We start from the raw sequence: 25,065 nt of genomic DNA on the forward strand, positions 1-25,065 counted from the left end.
TAGATGAATGAAACATATGCTTAACTATATCCTTAAAATGCACATCGATCGGCTTGACTGTGTGCTCACTTTTATTAGGAAGGTCATAAAATTATCCTTCCGTATCCTGTGCATCTCTGTCTTTCACGGACATATTCTCCAAGGGGTTTCTTGCTCTTAGAAAAAGCAAAATACAGTGTCAAAAAGGAAAGGAAGAAAGAAAGGATTTTCTCCCTACCCTAGAAGTAAAATGTCACACAAGTTGTTAAGAACTGCTAAAGCAGTGCTTCTCACCCTTCCTAATGCCAGGACCCTTAATATATTTCCTCCTGTTGTGTTGTGTTGTGTTGTGTTGACCCTCCAACCATAATATTATTTTTGTTGCTACTTCACAACTGTAATTTTGCTCCTGTTATGAATCGTAATGTAAATATATGATATGCAAGATGGATTTTCATTCACTGGATCCAATTTGGTACAAATACCCGATATACCCAAATTTGAATACTGGTGGGATTTGGGGGGGGGGGGGTTGTCATTTTGGGGGTTGTAGTTGGTAGGATTTATAGTTCACCTACAATCAAAGAGCATTATGAACCCCATCAACGATTGAATTGAACCAAACTTGGCACACAGAACTCCCATGACCAACAGAAAATACTGGAAGGATTTGGTGGGCATTGACCTTGAGTTTTGGAGATGTAGTTTGCCTACATCCAGCGAGCACTGTGGACTCGAACACATGATGGATCTGGACCAAACTTGGTACGAATACTCAATATGCCCAAATGTGGACACCAGTGGAGTTTGGGGAAAATAGACCTTGAAATTTAGAGGTTGTGGCTGCTGGGATTTATAATTCACCTACAATCAAAGAGCATTCTGAAACCCACCAACAATGGAATTGAACTAAACTTGGCACACAGAACTCCCATAACCAACAGAAACTACCGGAAGTGTTTGGTGGGCATTGACCTTGACTTTTGGAGTTGTAGATCACCTAAATCCAGAGAGTACTGTGGACTCAAACAATGATAGATCTGGACCAAACTTGTCACGAATACTCAATATGCCCAAATGTGAACAGTGATGGAGTTTGGGGAAAATAGGCCTTGACATTTGGGAGTTGTAGTTGCTGGGATTTATAGTTCACCTACAATCAAAGAGCATTCTGAAACCCACCAACAATGGAATTGAACTAAACTTGGCACACAGAACTCCCATGACCAACAGAAAATACTAGAAGGGTTTGGTGGGCATTGACCTTGAGTTTTGGAGTTGTAAATCACCTACTTCCAGCGAGTACTGTGGACTCAAACAATGATGGATCTGGACCACACTTGGCACAAATACTCAATATGCCCAAACATGGACACTGGTGGAGTTTGGGGAAAATAGATCTTGACATTTGGGAGTTGTAGTTGCAGGGATTTATAGCTAACCTACAATCAAAGAGCATTCTGAACCCCACCACCGATGGAATTGAACCAAACTTGGCACACAGAACTCTCATGACCAACAGAAAATACCAGAAGGGCTTGGTGGGCATTAACCTTGACTTTTGGAATTGTAGTTCACCTACATGCAGAGAGCACTGTGGACTCAAACAATGATGGATCTGGACCAAACTGGCCACGAATACTCAATATGCCCAAATGTGGACACTGGTGGAGTTTGGGGAAAATAGACCTTGACATTTGGGATTTATAGTTCACCTACAATCAAAGAGCATTCTGAACTCCACCAATGATGGAATTGAACCAATCTTGGCACACAGAACTCCCACGACCAACAGAAAATACTGTATTTTCTGATGGTCTTTGATGACCCTCTAACATCCCCCTTGCAACCCTCCCAGGGGTCCCGACCCCCAGATTGAGAAATGCTGTCCTAAAGTGTCAAACACATTACTTTAATTGAAATAGGGCTTGCATGTATAGTCAAGAAAGAGGGGCAGCAAATGGGGAAAGGGAAGAGAAGGGCACACAAAATCATGTCACAAACTCGAACTGCCAAAATGGTTAAGGTCACTGCTTCTGAAGGACAGCCATGTCTCGGGCACGTTACCATGCAAGACCACGACTCTGTTGATGTTGCTTGGTTAAATAAGAGCACTGACAGTGATGTTTTTGAAAGCACAGAAGTCAAGAGAGAGGAAACAAGAGAACCAGATGTCTTGAAGGGACACTGGGAACTCTTAAAGATAAAGGACACCCCCCCCCCTTCGCTCCCTCCCACCCGCCACAACCTCCTCTCTGCTCTCCTTTATCAAAATGTCCCAAAGGAGCGTTTGCAAGCACTCTTGTCAACAAGTTGATGCTGACACCGCATTGTACATTGCCTGACTTCTTGCTTAATGCAAGGCTTTGAACAGAACCAAAAAGCAACATTCTTCCTTAGACTTCCTTTCGGTCTTTTCTTATTTCGGATGCAAACAGATGACACAAAAAGGAAATCACGTGTAACGAATAGAGCAACGAAATAAAGGATGGCAAATGAGTATAAGACTCCAAAAATAGATTTTTTGGACTCCACATAATACATTTTTTGTGTTATCCAAGCTCTGTAGGAGATATTTGATAATATGTCTTGTCGAATGCTTTCATCCCTGGAATCATAGAATCAAAGAGTTGGAAGAGACCTCATGGGCCATCCAGTCCAACCCCATTCTGCCAAGAAGCAGGATTATTGCATTCAAATCACCCCTGACAGATGGCCATCCAGCCTCTGTTTAAAAGCTTCCAAAGAAGGAGCCTCCACCACACTCCGGGGCAGAGAGTTCCACTGCTGAACGGCTCTCACAGTCAGGAAGTTCTTCCTCATGTTCACATGGAATCTCCTCTCTTGTAATTTGTAGCCTTTGTTCCGCGTCCTAGTCTCCAAGGAAGGAGAAAACAAGCTTGCTCCCTCCTCCCTGTGGCTTCCTCTCACATATTTATACATGGCTATCATATCCCCTCTCAGCCTTCTCTTCTTCAGGTTAAACATGCCTAGCTCCTTAAGCCGCTCCTCATAGGGCTTGTTCTCCAGACCTTTTATCATTTTAGTCGCTCTCCTCTGGACACATTCCAGCTTGTCAATATCTCTCTTGAATTGTGGTGCCCAGAATTGGACACAATATCACTGGGTTGTTGATAGTTTTTCAGGCTATATGGCCATGTTTTAGAAGCATTCTCTCCTGACGTTTTGCCTGCATCTATGGCAAGCATCCTCAGAGGTTGTGAGGACCTCACAACCTCTGAGGATGCTTGCCATAGATGCAGGCAAAACACCAGGAGAAAATGCTTTTAGAATCATAGAATCATAGAAACCTCATGGGTCATCCAGTCCAACCCCATTCTGCCAAGAAGCAGGAATGTTGCATTCAAATCCCCCCTGACAGATGGCCATCCAGCCTCTGTTTAAAAGCTTCCAAAGAAGGAGCCTCCACCACACTCCAGGGCAGAGAGTTCCACTGCTGAACGGCTCTCACAGTCTGGAAGTTCTTCCTAACAGTCTTCCTAGAACATGGCCATATAGCTAGTCTATATAAATAAAAATGTAATGTTAGTTCGTGCTACTACCAGAACTCAAAAACCACTGGGGGAATTGACACCAAATTTGGACACAAGACACCTAACAGTCCAATGTATGTCCTCCACTCAAAAAATTGATTTTGTCATTTGGGAATTGTCATTGCCGGGATTTATAGTTTATCTACAATCAAAGAGCACTCTGAACTCCACCAATGATGGAACTGGACCAAACTTAGCACACAGGGCTCCCATGACCAACAGAAAAAAACTGGAAGGGTTTGGTGGACATTGACCTCGAGTTTGGGAATTATAGTTCACCCACATCCAGAGAGCACTGTGGACTCAAACAATGATGGATCTGGACCAAACTTGACACAAATATTCCATGTGCCCAAATATGAACACAAATGGAGTTTGGAGGAAATAGACCTTGACATTTGGGAGTTGTAGTTGCTGGGATTTATAGTTCACTACAATTAAAGAACATTCTGAAACCCACAAACGATAGAAATGGGGCAAACATCCCACACAGAACCCCCATGACCAAGAGAAAATACTTAAGATCATCCAGTCCAACTCCCTTCACCAGGGCAAGAAAATGTAATCAAAGCCCTCCTGACAAAGAGCCATCCAGTCATAGATATAGATAGATAGATAGATAGATAGATAGATATGATTCTCACGCACACAGAGATATAATATCATAGATTTGAAAGAGACCCTTAAAGAAGGACTAGGATATGTTGCATATTCCAGAGTAGGCAAACCAGACACTTTCCACGTCAACACTGACAAAGACACAACAAGAAATACTGTTTACTCACAAGCAGAAAGGAATTACATACATTAGAAACCAACACTTTCTCATTACTTTATTTTCCAGATCACCAGACTGGGCCACAGCAACTCCTGGCAGGGGACAGCTAGTTGCTCATAAATTCAAAAAAGGAAGCTGTGGATGAAAGTGGATGGAGGAGAGAGAAACTTGGGCATTTTAGCAAAAGCAGAGAAAGTGGGACAGCAGAGGATCGATCAGGACTGTCCCTGCTACACTGAAAGAATGGGAAGACATATAAAACACAACAACGGATCATAAAACTCACAAAAAGGAAGACTCACAATATAGAAAAAAGTGACATGCCACTTCTATCAGAAATTACCACAAAGTTGCATGGGGGGGGGGGGGGGGCGGGACTAGAACAAAATAATATCTTACTATTTCTAGTCAATTGATACTGGAAGAAATTAATTCCCAGCCCTCACCAACGCAATCCGTAATTGCAAATGACTACCAGAGTTCTCCTGGGAAATGCATTGACAAATCAATGTCTATAGGGTTTTTCTTTTTAATCACAAACACGCAGTAGCTAAACTAACTGCAGATATATGCAGGTTTGGGGGGGGGGGGGATATACAGAATTTCCCAGGATTTTGCATTCACTTTGGATTTTTTGGCCCTATATTGTATTACTAGCTGTCCCCTTCCACGTGTTGCTGTGGCCCACATGGGGGTTCTGTGTGGGAGGTTTGGCCCAATTCTATCGTTGGTGGGGTTCAGAATGCTCTTTGACTATAGGTGAACTATAAATCCCAGCAACTACATCTCCCAAATGTCAAGATTCTATTTTCCCCAAACTCCACCAGTGTTCACATTTGGGCATATGGAGTATTCGTGTAGAGTTTGGTCCTGTTCCATCATTGTTTGAGTCCTCAGTGCTCCCTGGATGTAGGTGAACTACAACTCCAAAACCAAAGAACACTGCCCACCAAACTCTTCCAGTATTTTCTGTTGATGATGGGAGAACTGTGTGCCAGGTTTGGTTGAATTCAATTGTTGAACTGAACCATCAAAAATGTTCTCTGATTGTAGGTGAACTATAAATCCCAACAAATGCAATTCCCAAATGTCAAGGTTTATTTTCCCCAAACTCCACCAGTGTTCATATTTGGGCATATTGAATATTTGTGCCAAGTTTGGTCCATATCCATCACTGAGTGCCATGCTCTCTGGATGTAGGTGAACTACAGCTCCCAAACTCAAGGTCAATGCCCACCAAACCCTTCTAGTGTTTTCTGTTGGTCAGGGGAGTTCTGCGTGCCAAGTTGGTTCAATTCCATCGTTGGTGGGGTTCAGAATGTTCTTTGATTGTAGGTGAACTATAAATCCCAGCAACTACAACTCCCAAATGACAAAATCATAATTTTTGAGTGATGGTCGCTTCTTGTGTAGCGAGACATTTTGTTGCCAAATTTGGTGTGATTTCGTTCATTGGTTCTTTTGTTTTTAAGGTACTCATTATGCACTGAGCATTTATATATATATAGATATTTAATAAGTATTCTGCTTTTCTCCCATAGTAAACATAAGTCTAGTCGTGTCCGACTCTGGGTGATGGTGCTGATCTCCATTTCTCAGCCAAAGAGCCGGCGTTGTCCATAGACGCCTCCAAGGTCATGTGGCCAGCATCACTGCATGGAGCGTCATTACTTTCCTGCCGAAGTGGTACCTATTGATCTACTCACATTTGCATGCTTTCAGACCGTTAGGTGGGCAGAAGCTGGAGCTAACAATGGGAGCTCACCATGGATGTCATGCTGGAAGAAAAGTAGGCTACAAACTGGATGAGCCAGTACCATTAAAAATTAATATAAATCATCTATATAAATAAAAATGTAATGTTCGTTTGTGGGATTAACAGAACTCAAAAACCACTGGACGAACTGACACCAAATTTGGACACAAGACACCTAACAACCCAATGTATGTTCTTCACTCAAAAAAATTGATTTTGTCATTTGGGAGTTGTAGTTGCTGGGATTTATTGCTCACCTAAAATCAAAGAACATTCTGAACTCCACCAACAATGGAATTGAACCAAACTTGGCACACAGAACTCCTATGATGAACAGAAAATACTGGAAGGGTTTGGTGGGCATCGACCTTAAGTTTTGGAGTTGTAGTTCACCTACATCCAGAGATCACTGTGGACTCAAACAATGATGGATCTGGACCAAACTCTACAGGAATACTCAATATGCCCAAATGTGAACACTGGTGGAGTTTGGGGAAAATAGACCTTGAAATTTAGGAGTTCTAGTTGCTGGGATTTATAGTTCACCTACAATCAAAGAGCATTCTGAACCCCACCAATGATGGAATTGAATCAATCTTGACACACAGAACTCCTATGACCAACAGAAAATACTGGAAGGGTTTGGTGGGCATTGACCTTGAGTTTTGGAGTTGTAGTTCGCCTACATCCAGCGAGCACTGTGGACTCAAACACATGATGGATCTGGACCAAACTTGGCACAAATACTCAATATGCCCAAATGTGAACACTGGTGGAGTTTGGGGAAAAAAGAATGTTGACATTTGGGAGTTGTAGTTGCTGGGATTTATAGTTCGCCTACAGTCAAAGATCATTCTGAACCCCACCAACGATAGAATTGGACCAAACCTCCCATACAGAACCCCCATGTGGGCCACAGCAATGCATGGCAGGGGATGGCTAGTAATATATAAATAAGGAAAGGTTGTTTTAAATTAACCAGAGAGTTGTCAAAATGTCTGAGTGAAGAATAGGTTGTACTAGAGATAGAAGTGTCTCTCCCTGATTCTCCTCCTTCGCTGAATCTCTTTCTCTCCCCCTCTTTTCCTGCTTCTTGCTCAATTGGTTCACAGTCACCGAAACCCAAATAAGCCAAGTGTTTAAATAACATCTTCGAAGTCACAGTAAAGATAGGGAAAAAAATATATTGCTTCCTGTCACGGCCAAATATTAAACACAGCACACACCTAATGACTCTATTACTCTCCGGGGAGAGCGCTTTATGAACAATAAAGTCCCAACAGACGCGCACTGTTTGGACTTGGAAGCCTCATTATGAGCTCACTGATCCAGGACAATTTACAAGCTCCGTGGCATCCACTTGGAAAAGAAAATGTTTAAAGGAAAGAATAAGAACATTGGGAGGATCCCGAGGTATAAATGGCCTCCACAGAAAAGAAATAATAATAATAATAATAATAATAATAATAATAATAATGTAATGTTCGTTTGTGGGATTAACATAACTCAAAAACCACTGGGGGAATTGACACCAAATTTGGACACAAGACACCTAACAACCCAATGTATGTCCTTCACTCAAAAAAACACTGAAAAACACAGCAGAAGGGACTTTAAAAGCCCCCAAAATGACGAAAAGCTAAATGACAATACAGAAAAAAGGGAAGAAAGAGGGAGGGAAAGAAAGAAGGAAGGAAAGAGAGAAGGAAGGAAGGAAAGAGGTAGAGAAGGAAGAACGGAGAGAAAGAGGGTGGGAAAGAAAAAGGGAGAAGGAAGGAAAGTTAGAGAAGGATGGAAGGAGAAAAGGAAAGAAAAGGGAAAGAAGGAAGGAAAGAGGAAGCAAAGGAAGGGGGGAATGTAGAGAAAGAGGGAGGGAAGGAGGGAAGGAAAGAAGGAAAGAGAGAAGGAAGAATAGGGAGACAGCAGAAGAGAAAGAAAAGGGGGAAAGGAAGGAAAGAGAGAAGGAAGGAAGAAGAAAAGGAAAGACGGGAAGGAAGGAAAGAGGGAGGGAAGGAAGGAGGGAAGGAAGGAGAGAAAGAGGGAAGGTTGGCCACAGCAAAGCGTGGCAGGTACAGCTAATAATAATAATAATAATAATAATAATAATAATAATAATAATAATAATAATGTTTGTTTGTGGGATTAACAGAACTCAAAAACCACTGGGGGAATTGACACCAAATGTGGACAGAAGTCACCTAACAACCCAATGTATGTCCTTCACTCAAAAAAACACTGAAAAACACAGCAGAAGGGACTTTAAAAGCCCCCAAAATGACGAAAAGCTAAATGACAATACAGAAAAAAGGGAAGAAAGAGGGAGGGAAGGGGAGAAAAGAAAGAAAAGAAAGAGGGAGGGAAAGAAAGAAGGAAGGAAAGAGAGAAGGAAGGAAGGAAAGAAGTAGAGAAGGAAGAAAGGAGAGAAAGAGGGTGGGAAAGAAAAAGGGGGAAGGAAGGAAAGTTAGAGAAAGATGGATGGAGAAAAGGAAAGAAAAAAGGGAAAGAAGGAAGGAAAGAGGAAGCGAAGGAAGGGGGGAATGTAGAGAAAGAGGGAGGGAAGGAGGGAAGGAAAGAAGGAAAGAGAGAAGGAAGAATAGGGAGACAGCAGAAGAGAAAGAAAAGGGGGAAAGGAAGGAAAGAGAGAAGGAAGGAAGAAGAAAAGGAAAGACGGGAAGGAAGGAAAGAGGGAGGGAAGGAAGGAGGGAATGAAGGAGAGAAAGAGGGAAGGTTGGCCACAGCAAAGCGTGGCAGGTACAGCTAATAATAATAATAATAATAATAATAATATAACATAATGTTGGTTTGTGGGATTAACATAACTCAAAAACCACTGGATGAATTGACACCAAATTTGGACACAATATGTCTATCAGGCCAACGAGTGATCATCACTAAAAAAATTGAGTTTGTCATTTGGGAGCTGTAGTTGCTTGGTTTTATAGTTTACCTACAATCAAATAGCATTCTGAACTCCACCAATGATGGAATAGAACCAAACCAACAGAAAACACTAGAAGTGGTTTGGTGGGCACTGACCTTGAGTTTGGGAGTTGTAGTTCACTTACATCCAGAGAGTATTGTGGACTCAAACCATGATGGATCTGGACCAAACTTGGCACAAATATACCACAAGCCCAAATATGAACAGATGGAGTTTGGGGAAAATAGACTTTGACATTTGGGAGTTGTAGTTGCTGGAATTTACAATTCACCTACAATCAAAGAGCATTCTGAACCCCACCAAAGACAAAATTGGGGCAAACTTCCCACACAGAACCCCCATGACTAACAAAAATACTTAAGGCCATCCAGTCTAATTCCCTTCACCAGGGCAAGAAAACATAATCAAAGCCCTCCTGACAAAGAGCCATCCAGCCATAAATAGATAAATAAATAGATATGATTCACACACACAGAGTATCATAGATTTTAAAGGGACCCCTAAAGAAGGACAATTATATGTTGCAAAAATGACAGCTCCCAGCATCCCCTAGACCAGGCCTTTTAGGGGAGGAGGATGCTCCAAATGCACTGCTTCCAAGCTGCAAGCTTGCTTCTCCTTGGATTTCTTTGAGAGCATCCCAATCCATACATATTTCCTATTCCTGGACTGCAACTCCCAGCAATCCTCCAGATAGATAAGATATAAAAATTAGATTGAGATAAATATCTAAAATCTATCTACTTGCAATAGACCAATCAATCGGGAAGGCTGCTAGGAGTTGCAGTCCAATAATAGGTAGAGAAGGAAGAAAGGAGAGAAAGAAAAAGGGAGGAGAAGGAAGGAAAGAGGTAGAGAAGGAAGGAAGGAAGGAGAGAGGGAGGGGAGGGAAGGGAAGGGAAGGGAAGGGAAGGGAAGGGAAGGGAAGGGAAGGGAAGGGAAGGAAGGGAATGGAGGGAGGGAGGGAGGGAGGGAGGGAGGGAGGAAAGAGGGGAAGGAAAAAAGGAAGGAAGGAAGGAAGGAAGGAAGGAAGGAGGGAGGGAGGGAGGGAGGGAGGGAGGGAAGGAAGGAAGGAAGGAAGGAAGGAAGGAAGGAAGGAAGGAAGGAAGGAAGGAAGGAAGGAAGGAGAGAAAGAAAGGAGAGAAAGAAAGGAGAGAAAGACGAAGGGAAGATTGGCCACAGCAGTACATGGTGGATACAGCTAATAATAATAATAATAGAGGAGGAAAGAAGAGAAAAAGAATGGAAGAAAGAATTAAAAGGACTTAAAGAGTCAGAGAGGAAGAGAGATAGAAAATGGCATTCATATACAAAGGACTGAATGCAGCGATGATGTTTGTATTCATAGGGTTGGTTGAATAAAAAAATGATGTTCATATACATAGGATTGAATTAGCGGTGAGGAAAAAGTACTGCGAGGCTTAGAAAACACACACACACACATATATATCTCACAACAATGATTCAGCATAGGAAGACAGAACTTAAAGTTTTGTTGTTGTTGTTGTTCATTCGTTCAGTCGTTTCCGACTCTTGATGACCTCATGGACCAGCCCACACCAGACCTCCATGTTTACCAAGTTTACCAAAGCTTTAATCCTAGAAATTCTGGGATTTATAGTTTGATGAAGTACCCACACTCTTTGGTTGAGAAAAGTAAAGACTTTGAAAGGCTACAGTTCCAATGCTTCTATAGAATTGTTCCACGGCTCCTATTATGACTGGTGTTTATGTTTATGTTTTTATTCTACCTTTTCCCCAGTTTGGGACTCAAGACAGCTTTCAATGGCTGGATTTCAGGCTCTCCAGTCAAGAGGCCAAATTCTCCAGTTTCACTAGGCTTGGCTTCAGACAGGAGGATAAATGATGGCAAATAAAGTTCCAGCTGAGTTGTTAAAGCAGCAACTTACTCCAATTTGCAAAACTTCATTGATTTCTTGCTACAATTTGCAAATGGACTCTGGTGGTATGTTATTTGCTTCTATTATCCTATGCATTATGGCACCAATGTGGGAAGCTAATGGAAGTTAGATCCTGGAGTCCTCATGGACAACGAGTAATACATGAGCTAACAATGTGATGTGGCAGCAAAAAAAAGCCAATGGGATTTTGGCCTGCATCAAGAGGAGCATAGTGTCTAGGTCCAGAGAAGTCATGCTACCCCTCTATTCCGCTTTGGTTAGACCACACCTGGAATATTGTGTCCAATTCTGGACACCACAATTCAAGAGAAATATTGACAAGCTGGAATGTGTCCCGAGGAGGGCGACTGAAATGATCAAGGGTCTGGAGAACAAGCCCTATGAGGAGCGGCTTAAGGAGCTGGGCATGTTTAGCCTGAAGAAGAGAAGGCTGAGAGGAGATATGATAGCCATGTATAAATATGTGAGAGGAAGTCACAGGGAGGAGGGAGCAAGCTTGTTTTCTGCTTCCTTGGAGACTAGGACACAATGGAACAAGGGCTTCAAACTACAAGAGAGGAGATTCCATCTGAACACGAGGAAGAACTTCCTGACTGTGAGAGCCGTTCAGCAGTGGAACTCTCTGCCCCGGAGTGTAGTGGAGGCTCCTTCTTTGGAAGCTTTTAAACAGAGGCTGGATGGCCATCTGTCAGGGGTGATTTGAATGCAACATTCCTGCTTCTTGGCAGGGGGTTGGACTGGATGGCCCATGAGGTCTCTTCCAACTCTTTGATTCTATGATTCTATGATTCTAAATTGTAGTTCAAGCTACTTTCCTCAGTACACCTCACTGCAAGGAAAGGGTCTCTTGGCAGTTCTGTTCATTACCCTAAATGCCTCTTCTTGAAGAATGCACTCTTCTTGGACGCATCATCCTATCTCCCACCCAGACCTTCAACTCCATTGTAAAGCTCTGGTTTCACATGCATTACAACTTTGATTCTGTAGCAAAATACTGTAAACGGAATCCAAGCACGCAAACATACATCTCCAACTGGCTCGCTCTGCTTGGAGAGACTTTCTTTCCCTTTTGTTGCCAACTTTCACCTTCCAGATGATCATTGCAGACCTGCCGTAGGAAGGAGGCATCCGGGTGGTGGGAACGGCGGGGAAGGGGAGAGAAACCCGATGTTCTTTTTAAAAGGGACCAAATCAATCATTTGTCAAATGACAGGGCAAAGCACACTGAGTTACTGATTCCTCGCAAACATCCCGAGTACTAAAAAATTAATCAGCACCAGATGGCACAGCAGCGGATGGTCACAGGAGAGCTGGGCCTGAGCAGCAAATGAAAGCATTTGACTCTGCAGGACAAGTAGAAAGATCACGGCAAGCTCAGGAGGAGAGAGGGAGGGGATGTCTGATCTTGCAGGGAATGGTGGGGAAGGGACGGCCTGCTCTGACCATCTTGTGATGCAGAAGATCCAAGCAGCCTTGCCTTGATCACTTTGCCAGGGATGGGAAGAGAAAGTGCAATAAACATGACAGTATTGGGATGGGTATGAATCCTCCCCATCCGACTCTGTGGCACCATAGTGAGTCCATTAAAGGTGTGGGATGGGACCAGATCCAACCTGACCCAAGTGTCATCCACATCTCCAAAACTCTAAGACAGAGGTTCTCAACCTTACTAATGCCACAACCCCTTGATACAGTTCCTCATGTTGTGGTGACCCCCAACCATAACATTATTTTTGTTGCTACTTCATAACTGTCATTTTGCTACTGTTATGAATCACCATGTAAATATCTGGAATGCAGTTCCCTGGACCAAATTTGGGACAAATACCCGATACACCCAAATCCTTCCCATCTGACCCTGTGGCACCATAGTGTGGCGTGTGGGGTGGGACCAGATCCAGCCTGACCCAATTCTCATCCACATCTCCGAAACTCTACAACAGAGGTTCTCAATGCCACGACCCCTTGATACAGTTCCTCATATTGTGGTGACCCCCAACCGTAACATTATTTTTGTTCAGTTCTGGTGGGTTTGTTCGGGCTATATGGCCATGTTCTAGAAGCATTTCTCCTGACGTTTCGCCTGCATCTATGGCAAGCTTCCTCAGAACATGGCCATATAGCCCGAAAAAACCCACAAGAACTGAGTAATTCCAGCCATGAAAGCCTTCGACAATACATTATTTTTGTTGCTACTTCATAACTGTCATTTTGCTACTGTTATGAATCTTCATGTAAATATCTGGAATGCAGTTCCCTGGACCAAATTTGGGACAAATACCCGATACACCAAAATCCTTCCCATCCGACCCTGTGGCACGATAGTGAGTCCATTAAAGGTGTGGGATGGGACCAGATCCAGCCTGACCCAAGTGTCAACCACATCTCCGAAACTCTACAACAGAGGTTCTCAATGCCACGACCCCTTGATACAGTTCCTCATATTGTGGTGACCCCCAACCGTAACATTATTTTTGTTCAGTTCTGGTGGGTTTGTTCGGGCTATATGGCCATGTTCTAGAAGCATTTCTCCTGACGTTTCGCCTGCATCTATGGCAAGCTTCCTCAGAACATGGCCATATAGCCCGAAAAAACCCACAAGAACTGAGTAATTCCAGCCATGAAAGCCTTCGACAATACATTATTTTTGTTGCTACTTCATAACTGTCATTTTGCTACTGTTATGAATCATCATGTAAATATCTGGAATGCAGTTCCCTGGACCAAATTTGGGACAAATACCCGATACACCAAAATCCTTCCCATCCGACCCTGTGGCACGATAGTGAGTCCATTAAAGGTGTGGGATGGGACCAGATCCAGCCTGACCCAAGTGTCAACCACATCTCCGAAACTCTACAACAGAGGTTCTCAATGCCACGACCCCTTGATACAGTTCCTCATGTTGTGGTGACCCACAACCATAACATTATTTTTGTTGCTACTTCATAACTGTCATTTTGCTACTGTTATGAATCCTCATGTAAATATTTGGAATGCAGTTCCCTGGACCAAATTTGGGACAAATACCCGATACACCCAAATCTGAATACTTGCAAGGTATTGATTTTGTCATTTGGCAGCTGTAGTTGCTAGGACGTTAAGATCATCTGGAGAGGCCCTGCTCTCAATCCCGCCTGCGTCACAAATATGTTTAGTGGGGATGAGAGACAGGCTTTCTCAGTGGTGGCCCCTTAGCTATGGAATGCTCTTCCTAGGGACAATAGATTGCCCCCCTCCCTTTTAACATTCCAGAAAAAAGTCAAGACTTGGCTTTTTGAGCAAGCAAAAACTGGACACATTTTTGATTTGCACCGGGATTGTGGCACGGCTGGCTGAGTGTCAGCTGCATTAAGACCACTCTGACCAAAAGGTCATGAGTTTGAAGCCAGTCCGGGTTGGAGTGGGTTTCCAACCAATTGTGTGAAGCCTGTTGTCGACCTTTGCAACCCGAAAGACAGTTGCATCTGTCAAGTAGGAAAATTAGGTACCACCTTAAAGTGTGGGGAGGCTAAATTAACTGATTTATGAGGCCATAAAGAAGGCCTCAGCAAAGCATTCCAGCAGGGAAGCATGCGGGGAATGCGGAAGTGCTTCATCAGCGTCGCAGATGGACGATGAAAGCGACAGCTCCCCTGGCGGCCAGAAAAAGTTAAATAGTGCCTGTGTATGTCTGTATATGTTTGTATGTCAAAAATTGGCATTGAATGTTTTCTATATATGTACACTGTAATCCGCCCTGAGTCCCCTGCGGGGTGAGAAGGGCGGAATATAAAAGCTGTAAATAGATAAATAAAATAAATTTACAATAGAATAATTACTCTCAGTACTGTATTTGATTTTTTTTTCAGTTTGGCTTTACATATTTTCAGATAAATACTTGTTCTCTGAATGTAAATAAGAGTATAGCGCAATATACACAGTTTAAAAAAGCAGCACAAGGGGAAGAAAGAGCTCAGGCATTTAGAAAGCTTAGTCTTACATTGCTTGCATTGCTACACGAATTCTTACAACAGCTGCAATTGTATCATTTCTTCAGATTCGGTTCCTTTCCAAAACGAACACAACACTGCCAATTTTCTGTGTTGCTTGTTTTGTCCCAGCCAAGTACATTGGCTTACAAGCGGTTTCCTTACACATTGGCTCCGTATCCCAGCTCTTTCTGCACCACTCCTTCACAAATGCCTTTTAGTCATTCTTCTACATCTCTAATTATTGAATAGTAATCATTCCAGTTCCGTCCAATGTCTTCCAGTTTTATTTCACATCAGTTAATAAAATTGCTTGTACATCTGATGGGCGTTTCCCATTATTTCTTTAGCGTGTTTGTGCAACTTCCATCCAACAGCCTTCTATAATATTTAGGGCTGCGGTATTTCTTTGCCAATCTTATCCATATTTGCTCCAAGATCATTTCCTCTGAGTTCTAACAAATGCACATGATCACTGGATGGAAGTGGACCAGCAATCTGTCGGCTGTGAAACAAATCTAAGATTCAATTCTAATAGGTCTTTAATCTCTTTACATGAGTAGTCCAAAATATTTTGCTGTCTGAGAGAAAGATAAGATGGCATTCTTTCCCTCATTCAAAGTACAGAAACTGGCCAGACCTGTCATTGAATGTCAGTGTCAAAAAAATACCTGGAATTTAAGAGGTCTTGGCAAGTCACAGGGCACATAACACTGTCCTCTAATGCTTTTGAGCCTCTGTCTGCTAGTGTTTTTGAGCCTCTGTCCTCTAGTTCTTTTGAGCCTCTGTCCTCTAATGCTTTTGAGCCTCTGTCTGCTATTGTTTTTGAGTCTCTGTCCTCTAGTGCTTTTGAATCTCTGTCCTCTAGTGCTTTTCAGCCTCTGTCTGCTAGTGCTTTTGAGCCTCCATCTTCTAGTGCTTCTGAGTCTCCGTCTTCTAGTGCTTCTGAGCCTCTGTCCTCTAATGCTTTTGAACCTCTGTCCTCTAGTGCTTTTGAGCCTCTGTCTGCTAGTGCTTCAGAGCCTCTGTCCTCTAGTGCTTTTGAGTCTCTGTCCTCTAGTGCTTTTGAACCTCTGTCCTCTAGTCCTTTTGAGCCTCTGTCTGCTAGTGCTTCAGAGCCTCCGTCCTCTAGTGCTTTTGAGTCTCTGTCCTCTAGTGCTTTTGAGCCTCTGTCTTCTATGCTTTTGAGCCTCTGTTCTCTAATGCTTTCGGGCCTCTGTCTTCTAGTGTTTTTGAGCCTCTGTCCTCTAATGCTTTTGAGCCTCTGTCTGCTAGTGCTTTAGACCTTCTGTCTTCTAGTGCTTTTGAGTCTCTGTCCTCTTGTGCTTTTGAGCCTCTGTCTTCTAGTGTTTTTGAGCCTCTGTCCTCTAGTGCTTTTGAGCCTCTGTCTGCTAATGCTTTATAGCCTCTGTTCTCTAATGCTTTTGAGCCTCTGTCCTCTAGTGCTTTTGAGCCTCTATCTTCTAGTGCAGGGGTCCTCAAACTAAGGCCCGGGGGCCGAATGCAGCCCTCCAGGGTCATTTACCTGGCCCTGACTTAGGGTCAACCTAAGTCTGTAACGACTTGAATGCACACAACAACAACAATCCTATCGCATCAGCCAAAAGCAGGTCTACACTTCCCATTGAAATACTAATAAATTTATATTTGTTAAAATTGTTTTTCATTTTAATTATTGTATTGTTTTAAGTGGTTTTTGCACTACAAATAAGATATGAGCACTGTGCATAGGAATTCATTCATGTTTTTTTTCAAATTATAATCCAGCCCTCCAACAGTTTGAGGCACTGTGACTTGGCCCTCTGTTTAAAAAGTTTGTGGACCCCTGTTCTAGTGCTTCTGAGCCTCTGTCCTCTAATGCTTTTGAGTCTCTGTCTGCTAGTGCTTCAGAACCTCCGTCCTCTAGTGCTTTTGAGCCTCTATCTTCTAGTGTTTTTGAGGCTCTGTCCTCTAATGCTTTTGAGCCTCTGTCTGCTAGTGCTTCAGAACCTCTGTCTTCTAGTGCTTTATAGCCTCTGTCCTCTAGTGCTTTTGAGCCTCTATCCTCTAATGCTTTTGAGCCTCTGTCTTCTAGTGTGTTTGAGCCTCTGTCTTCTAGTGCTTTTGAGACTGTCCTCTAGTGCTTTCAAGCCACAAGGAGAGGCAGGTAATACATTTGTTGTTGTTCTTGTTGTTATTTACCACCATTTGTCTATGCCCAGCCTTCTCAGGCTCTGATCATCCACATCTTTTGGACTACAGCTCCCAGAATTCCTAGCTAGCTGGGGCTTCTGGGTGATGAAGTCCAAAACACTTAGAGGAGTAAAGTTTGGGAGTCACTGCTGGTATTGATTGCCCGAAGCAATCACTGAACTCACAGCCAGATGTGTTCTTCCTTTCCATTATACATGCTGAAAAGAAAAAGAGCATGATTCATATTTGTCTTTTGCCGGGAAGCAGAAACTCACCTTGCTATCAACTTCCCCGGAAACTTGATTGGGCCTTCTTTTTTTTCTTTTTCTTTTTTTGACTCTACCCAATGGAGTCATATTCACCTGAGTTTCAAGTCTCCCTCTAAATTCATCATTAATGTTCCTATGGATTGTATTCCTTGTTGGCCTGGTTGACAATGGGAAATGAATGCCTGTCTCCTAACAGAGACACAACAAGTTGTCATTTACTTCCAAAATCCTGAGTGTTAAATTTAAGATCTGCAGATTGAACAGATAGATGAGAGGGGAAAGTGATGGGAAGAAAAGCCATACAAAGAAACAGTGGTTGAATGAAGCACAGCCAGAATTGTATTGCTAATAGCTCTCCGCATAGCACAGGGCATGAATCCAGCCAGGGAAACCTGCCTCTCAGAGAGTGAAACCTCTCAGCCTAACCGGTCACTCGGGAGACACTTGCATGGCAAATTGTAGGGTTATTTACGGCAATTGAAGCCAACCTTCTGCCAGCTGAGAGTGAAGGAAAACCAATAATGTATGATCTGATGTCCTTCACCTCGTAATCACTTAATGACATCTCAGCATTTGGAAGGCAGGTACACCAATCCTATCTTTTTCACAATCCTATGGATGTGGCCTAAGGCCGCTTTCTATGAAATCGTAATGAGGAGAAGCCAGAGATGGAATAGAAATGCAAGTGCCATTGACAATAGCCAGCATAGATGAATCTATGCTGATGATCGTGCCATTACTACTCAAGCAGTGTGCTTTGAGATGGTAGAACAGAAGCTCTCCGAAGCTCTAGGTGCTCTTATTGCTTATTACAGGGAAAACCAGCTGATCCCCAACCCATCTAAAACACAGAGATGTGCTTTTCATCTCAAGAACAGACAAGCATCCCGAGCTCTGAGGATTTTTACCTGGGAAGGAATCCCACTGGAGCATTGCAGCGCACTCAAATACCTGGGAGTCACTCTGGACCATGCTCTGGCCTACGAGAAGCACTGCCTGAACATCAAGCAGAAAGTGGGTGCTAGAAACAATATCATACAAAAGCTGACTGGCACAACCTGGGGATCACAACCAGACACAGTGAAGACATCTGCCCTTGCGCTATGCTACTCTGCTGCTGAGTATGCATGCCCAGTGTGGAACACATCTCACCACACTAAAACAGTGGATGTGGCTCTTAATGAGACATGCCGCATTATCAGGGGGTGTCTGCGCCCTACACCACTGGAGAAATTACACTGCTTAGCTGGTATTGCACCACCTGACATCCACCGGGAAGTGGCATCCAATAGTGAAAGGACCAAGGCAGACACATCTCCAGCTCATCCCCTGTTTGGATATCAGCCAGCACGTCAACGACTTAAATCTAGAAATAGTTTTCTAAGATCTACAGAGACACTCGCGGGAACATCTCAGCAAGCAAGAGTCCAAAAGTGGCAGGTTCAAACCCAGAACCTCAACCAATGGCTGATACAAAATGAGAGACTCCCCCCTGGGCACACAGAAGACTTGGAAGGCGTTGAACAGACTGCGTTCTGGCACCACGAGACGCAGAGCCAACCTTCAGAAATGGGGCCACAAAGTGGAATCCTCGACATGTGAGTGCAGAGAAGAGCAAACCACTGACCACCTGCTGCAATGCAACCTGAGCCCTGCCACATGTGCAATGGAGGACCTCCTTGCGGCAACACCAGAGGCACTCCAAGTGGCCAGATACTGGTCAAAGGACATTTAATCAACTACCAAGTTTGCAAACTTTGTATTTTGTCTGTTTGTTTGTTTGTTTTGTTCTGTTAGAAATGTAATACAATTGACTGGTTGCCCTGACACAACAAATAAAATAAAATAGCCAGCAGAATGCTACCATTGGCCCATGGGTGAATGAGGAAACCTGGTGTCAAGTGAATGTGAACTGCTTGGTGTGGAACACTTGTAACCCACCCCTCCACCAAATGGACAAGAAAGCTGATAACTGAGCCACGAGGACTGGCAAGTAAGAAATAAAACAACAACAATCACCATCATCATCATCAGTTCCATTGGAACGTGTGCCACAAATACCATCTCCCTGCGAAAAAGTACTGGTGAGATAACATGCCTGAAGAAGTTACAGAAAATGAACACGTCAAACTATTCTAGGACTTCCGGATTCAGACTGACACAGTTTTGGAGCACAAGACTCCTGACCTCGCGATTTTGGGGGAAAAAACAAGTATGGATCGTCGATGTTGCAATCCCGGATGATGATAGAATTGACGAAACACAACTGGAAAAGCTTACACGATATGAGGAGTTAAAGATCGAACTGCAAAGACTCTGGCACAAGCCAGTCAAGGTGGTCCCAGTGGTAATTGGCACACTGGGTGCAGTGCCTAAAGACCTCGGCCTGCACTTAAACACAATCGGCGCTGACAAAATTACCATTTGCCAGCTGCAAAAAGCCACCTTACTGGGATTTGCACGCATTATTCACCGATACATCACACAGTCCTAGACACTTGGGAAGTGTGCAATGTGGGATCAAATACAAAAGCCAGCATAGAGATCTGGTTTGCTGTGTACTAATCTTGTTACATACCTAATAATAATAATAATAATAATAATAATAATAATAATAATAATAACTACTACTACTACAACTACAACAACAACTACAACTACAACAACTACAACAGATGGAAGCTGACATGATATGAGGATTTAAAGATCAAACTGCAAAGACTCTGGCACAAGCCAGTGAAGGTGGTCCAAGTGGTGATCGGCACACTGGATGCAGTGCCTAAAGACCTTGGCCTGCACTTAAACACAATCGCCGCTGACAAGATTACTATCTGCCAGCTGCAAAAGGCTACCTTACTGGGATCTGCACGCATTATTCGCCGATACATCTCACAGTCCTAGACACTTGGGAAGTGTCCAACGTGTGATCCAATACAACAGCCAGGTTTGTGATGAACTCATCTTGTTGTGTTTCAAATAATAATAACAACACAAAAATAATACAAAATACAATAATAATGCGTAATAATAATAATAATAATACAGTAATACCAAAATAATATAAAATCCAGCATAGTGATCGGGTTTGCTGTACACTAATCTTGTTATGTATCTAATAATAATAATAATAATAATAATAATAATAATAATAATAATAATAATAATATACAAAATAATACAATAATAATAATAATACAAAAGCAAGCATAGTGACTGGGTTTGCTGTATACTAATCTTGTTGTGTCTCTAATAATAATAATAATAATAATAATAATAATACAAAAGCAAGCATAATAATAATAATAATAAAATACCAAAGTAATAATACAATAATAATAATAACAATACAAAAATAATCCAAAAGCAAGCATAGTGATCTTGTTTGCTGTGTACTAATATTGTTGTGTATCTAATAATAATAATAATAATAATAATAATAATACAATAATAATAATACAATAATAATAATACAAAAGCAACCATAATAATAATAATAAATACAAAAGTAATAATACAATAATAATAATAAATACAAAAGTAATAATACAATAATAATAATAAAACACAAAAGTAAAAATACAATAATAATAGTAATAATAATACAAAAATAATCCAAAAGCAAGCATAGTGATCTTGTTTGCTGTATACCAATCTTGTTATGTATCTAATAATAATAATAATAATACAATAATAATAATAATAATCCAAAAGCAAGCATAATAATAATAATAATAATATACAAAAGTAATAATACAATAATAATAATAAAAAAATACAAAAGTAATAATACAACAATAATAATAATAATACAAAAAAAATCCAAAAGCAAGCATAGTGATCTTGTTTGCTGTGTACTAATCTTTTTGTGTATCAAATAATAATAATAATAATAATAATAATAATAATAATAATAATAACTAAATCCAGTCAAGCTCTAACTGTTTGAGAGAATGAAACATGAATCCGGTATCAGAACAGATGCTTCCAGGATGAAATACCATCTCCTTTTACTCCATATCTCCCCCATAGCTCCAAAATCAGAGACTTGAGTAAAGATATACATAAAGATATCTCATTCCCAAAACAGGCAGTGTTCATTACATCTTTGAACCCTGAGTAATATTCAGTATTTTTTTTTAATGTCCATTTTTAAAAACTGATTCACTTTGGGGAGCGGGGGTCACATTCATTTTTCATGAGCAAAGTTTGTTTCAAGCAAATGTGAGAATGTTATGCTTTGTAAAGAGTCTGAATAGTCGTTCCAAAGTCAAGTGAATTGAAACATGGTTGGCACCTGTTCCAAAAGAATGTGCACAAAACTTTGTTATTCTCTAAAGAGATGCTTGTGAAACGGAAACGATAACTCGCAACGCTCTCTGTTCCACTGATCCAGTGGAAAGCCATCCCTTGTTGAAGAGAGACAACGTTCAAGATGCAGTCGCATGAGGAATACTTGCCCAAGCTTTTGCAAACCAAGTGGAACTCTAGTAAAACTCTAGTAAAACCAGACATCCTGTCAATTCTTAAAGGGCTTCTCCGAAATATTCCAGAGAAATGACACCAACAGTTAAGCAGAGACTTTACAAGGAATCTCAAAACGCTTCGCTTCATCCATTTGCAGAAGGTAGGACAACCTGCTTTGTTCCAAGAGAAGTAACATTGTATTTCCTACCTGTCAATGATCACAGGATCTGAGGGTGTTTCATTGCGGTTCCCACAGCTTTTCTTTTCACAGCAACGACTAGAGAAAAGGAAGGGAAAAAGCAGAATACTCAGGAAGGACGACAACAATGGTTTGCGGTCTCAGGGTCTCAGGCACCATATTTTCCTTCCTGGGCAAATTGCAAAAGCCTTCTCTGAGTCCCGCAGTTGAGCTGGCAATATTAAGGTGATCACTTTAATTTCCCAGAATGGGGACAGAACATACTTTGGAACCATTGTGGGCAATGTGAATGGGCAGACTAAAATGGTTAGAAAATACAGGCGCCATGTGAGTCAGCATCATCATTTTCCAGTACGGATTGAGCATCCCATATCCAAAATGCGAGGAACCAGAAATGTTCTAGATATTTTCAGATTTTGGAATAACAGTATCTGAAGATGCATAAATAATTCAATATTTTGGAGGAGGGACTCAATATTTTCATATATATATATATATATATATATATATAAAAATATAAATATGGGAGCCCCCGGTGGCACAGTGGGTTAAACCACTGAGCTGCTGAGCTTGTTGATCATAAGGTCGCAGGTTCGATTCCGGGGAGTGGCGTGAGCTTCCGCTGTCAGCCCTAGCTTCTGCCAACCTAGCAGTTCGAAAAGATGCAAATGTGAGTAGATTAATAGGTACCGCTCCAGCAGGAAGGTAAGGGTGCTCCATGCAGTCATGCCGACCACATGACCTTGGAGGTGTCTACGGACAACGCTGGCTCTTCGGCTTAGAAATGGAGATGAGCACCACAACCCAGAGTCAGACATGACTGGACTTAATGTCAGGGGAAAACCTTTACCTATATATATATGCTCTGTGCATAATGAGTACCTTAAAAACAAAAGAACCAATGAACGAAATCACACCAAATTTGGCAACAAAACGTCTCACAACACAAGGAGTGACCATCACTCAAAATTATGATTTTGTGATTTGGGAGTTGTAGTTGCTGGGATTTATAGTTCACCTACAATCACAGTGCATCCTGAACTCCACCAATGATGGAATTGAACCAAACTTGGCACACAGAACTCCCATGACCAACAGAAAACACTGGAAGGGTTTGGTGGGCATTGACCTTGAGTTTGGGATTTGTAGTTCACCTACATCCAGAGAGCACTGTGGACTCAAACAATGATGGATCTGGACCAAACTTGGCACAAGCACTCAATATGGCCAAATATGAATACAGATGGAGTTTGGGGGAAATAGACTTTGATATTTGGGAGTTGTAGTCACTGGGATTCACAGTTCACCTACAATCAAAGAGCATTCTGAACCTCACGAACGACAGACACAGAACCCCCATGACCAACAAAAAATACTTAAGGCCATCCAATCCAACTCCCTTCATCAGGGCAAGAAAACGTAATCAAAGTCCTCCTGACAAAGAGCCACTCAGCCATAGATAGATATAGATAGATCGATAGATAGATAGATATGATTCACACACAGAGAGATATAGGATCATAGACTTGAAAGGGGCCCTTAAAGAAGGACAATGATATCTTGCATGTTCCAGGGTGGGCAACCCAGACACTCTCCACATCAACACTGACAGAGAAACAAGAAGTACTGTTTACCCACAAGCATAAAGGAATTACATATATAAGAAAACAACACTTTCTCATTACTTTATTTTCCAGATCATCAGACTGGGCCACAGCAACGCGTGGCAGGGGACAACTAGTATGTGCGTGTGTGTGTTTGTGTGTATTATATATACTAGCCGTCCCCTGCCACGTGTTGCTGTGGGCCACTCTGGTGGTCATGGGGGTTCTGTGTGGGACGTTTGGCCCAATTCTATCGTTGGTGGGGTTCAGAATGCTCTGCGATTGTAGGTGAACTATAAATCCCAGCAACTACAACTCACAAATGTCAAGATTCTATTTTCCTCAAACTCCACCAGTGTTTACATTTGGGCATATTGAATATTCGTGTAGAGTTTTGTCCAGATCCATCATTGTTTGAGTTCACAGTGATCTCTGGACATAGGTGAACTACAACACCAAAACCAAAGGACACTGCCCACCGAACCCTTCCAGTATTTTCTGTTAGTCATGGGAGAACTGTGTGCCAAGTTTGGTTCAATTCCATCATTGGTGGGGTTCAGAATGCTCTTTGATTGTTGATGAACTATAAATCCCAGCAACTACAACTCCCAAATGACAAAATCAATTTTTTTGAGTGAAGGACATACATCGGGTTGTTAGGTGTCTCGTGTCCAAATTTGGTGTCAATTCATCCAGTGGTTTTTGAGTTCTGTTAATCCCACAAATGAACATTACATTGGGTTGTTGTAGGTTTTTTCGGGCTATATGGCCATGTTCTAGGGGCATTTTCTCCTGACATTTCACCTGCATCTATGGTAAGCATCCTCAGAGGTAGTGAGGTCTGTTGGAACTAGGAAAAAGGATTTATATATCTGTGGAATGACCAGGGTGGGACAAAGGACTCCTGTCTGCTGGAGCTAGGTGTGAATGTTTCAACTGACCACCTTGATTAGCATTTGATGGCCTGGCAGTGCCTGGAGCAATCTTTTCTTGAGAGGTGATTAGATGTCCTTGTTTGTTTCCTCTCTGTTAATACAGGTAGCCAGAACATTACATTTTTTATTTATATAGATGTAAATATTGAAAAACACATAAACTCTATTTTTATTTTGAAATGTACCCATAGCAGCTGCGTTCCCCATCCTCGGCTTATACGTTTTCTCTTTTTTTTGTGACAAAATTAGGTGTCTCGGCTTATATTCGGGTCAGCTTGTATTCGAGTATATACGATAATCAACCACACATAAAACTTGAGCATTTTGGGGGGGGGGGGGGGGGGGTTAAACAACCAGTCTCTGGGAGCTACAAAAATGGTGGAAACATGTATTTCCCCCTGTTTTTCAGCTCATAGATTAAAGGGAAATTTCCCTGTTCCAGAACATCAATGCAACACCATTCTGAAACACTAAACCAAGTGTGAGGGGAAATTACAATTTAATACAGCAAAGCTACCTCC

The 25,065-nt window shown here is 42.0% G+C and overlaps 1 protein-coding gene across 2 annotated transcripts in view; it reads right to left on the minus strand.

Annotated features, from left to right (window-relative positions):
- Positions 1–25,065, minus strand: part of EBF2 (EBF transcription factor 2) — a 392,720-nt gene that overhangs the window by 328,158 nt on the left and 39,497 nt on the right. For both annotated transcript variants that reach the window (XM_067470672.1, XM_067470673.1), the window contains exon 6: positions 22,015–22,083. In XM_067470672.1, coding sequence (XP_067326773.1) covers positions 22,015–22,083 — 69 coding nt within the window. The remainder of the gene's footprint in view (positions 1–22,014; positions 22,084–25,065) is intronic.

This window comes from Anolis sagrei, chromosome 7 (genome assembly GCF_037176765.1).
Source record: "Anolis sagrei isolate rAnoSag1 chromosome 7, rAnoSag1.mat, whole genome shotgun sequence".
Classification (NCBI taxonomy): Eukaryota; Metazoa; Chordata; class Lepidosauria; order Squamata; family Dactyloidae; genus Anolis; species Anolis sagrei.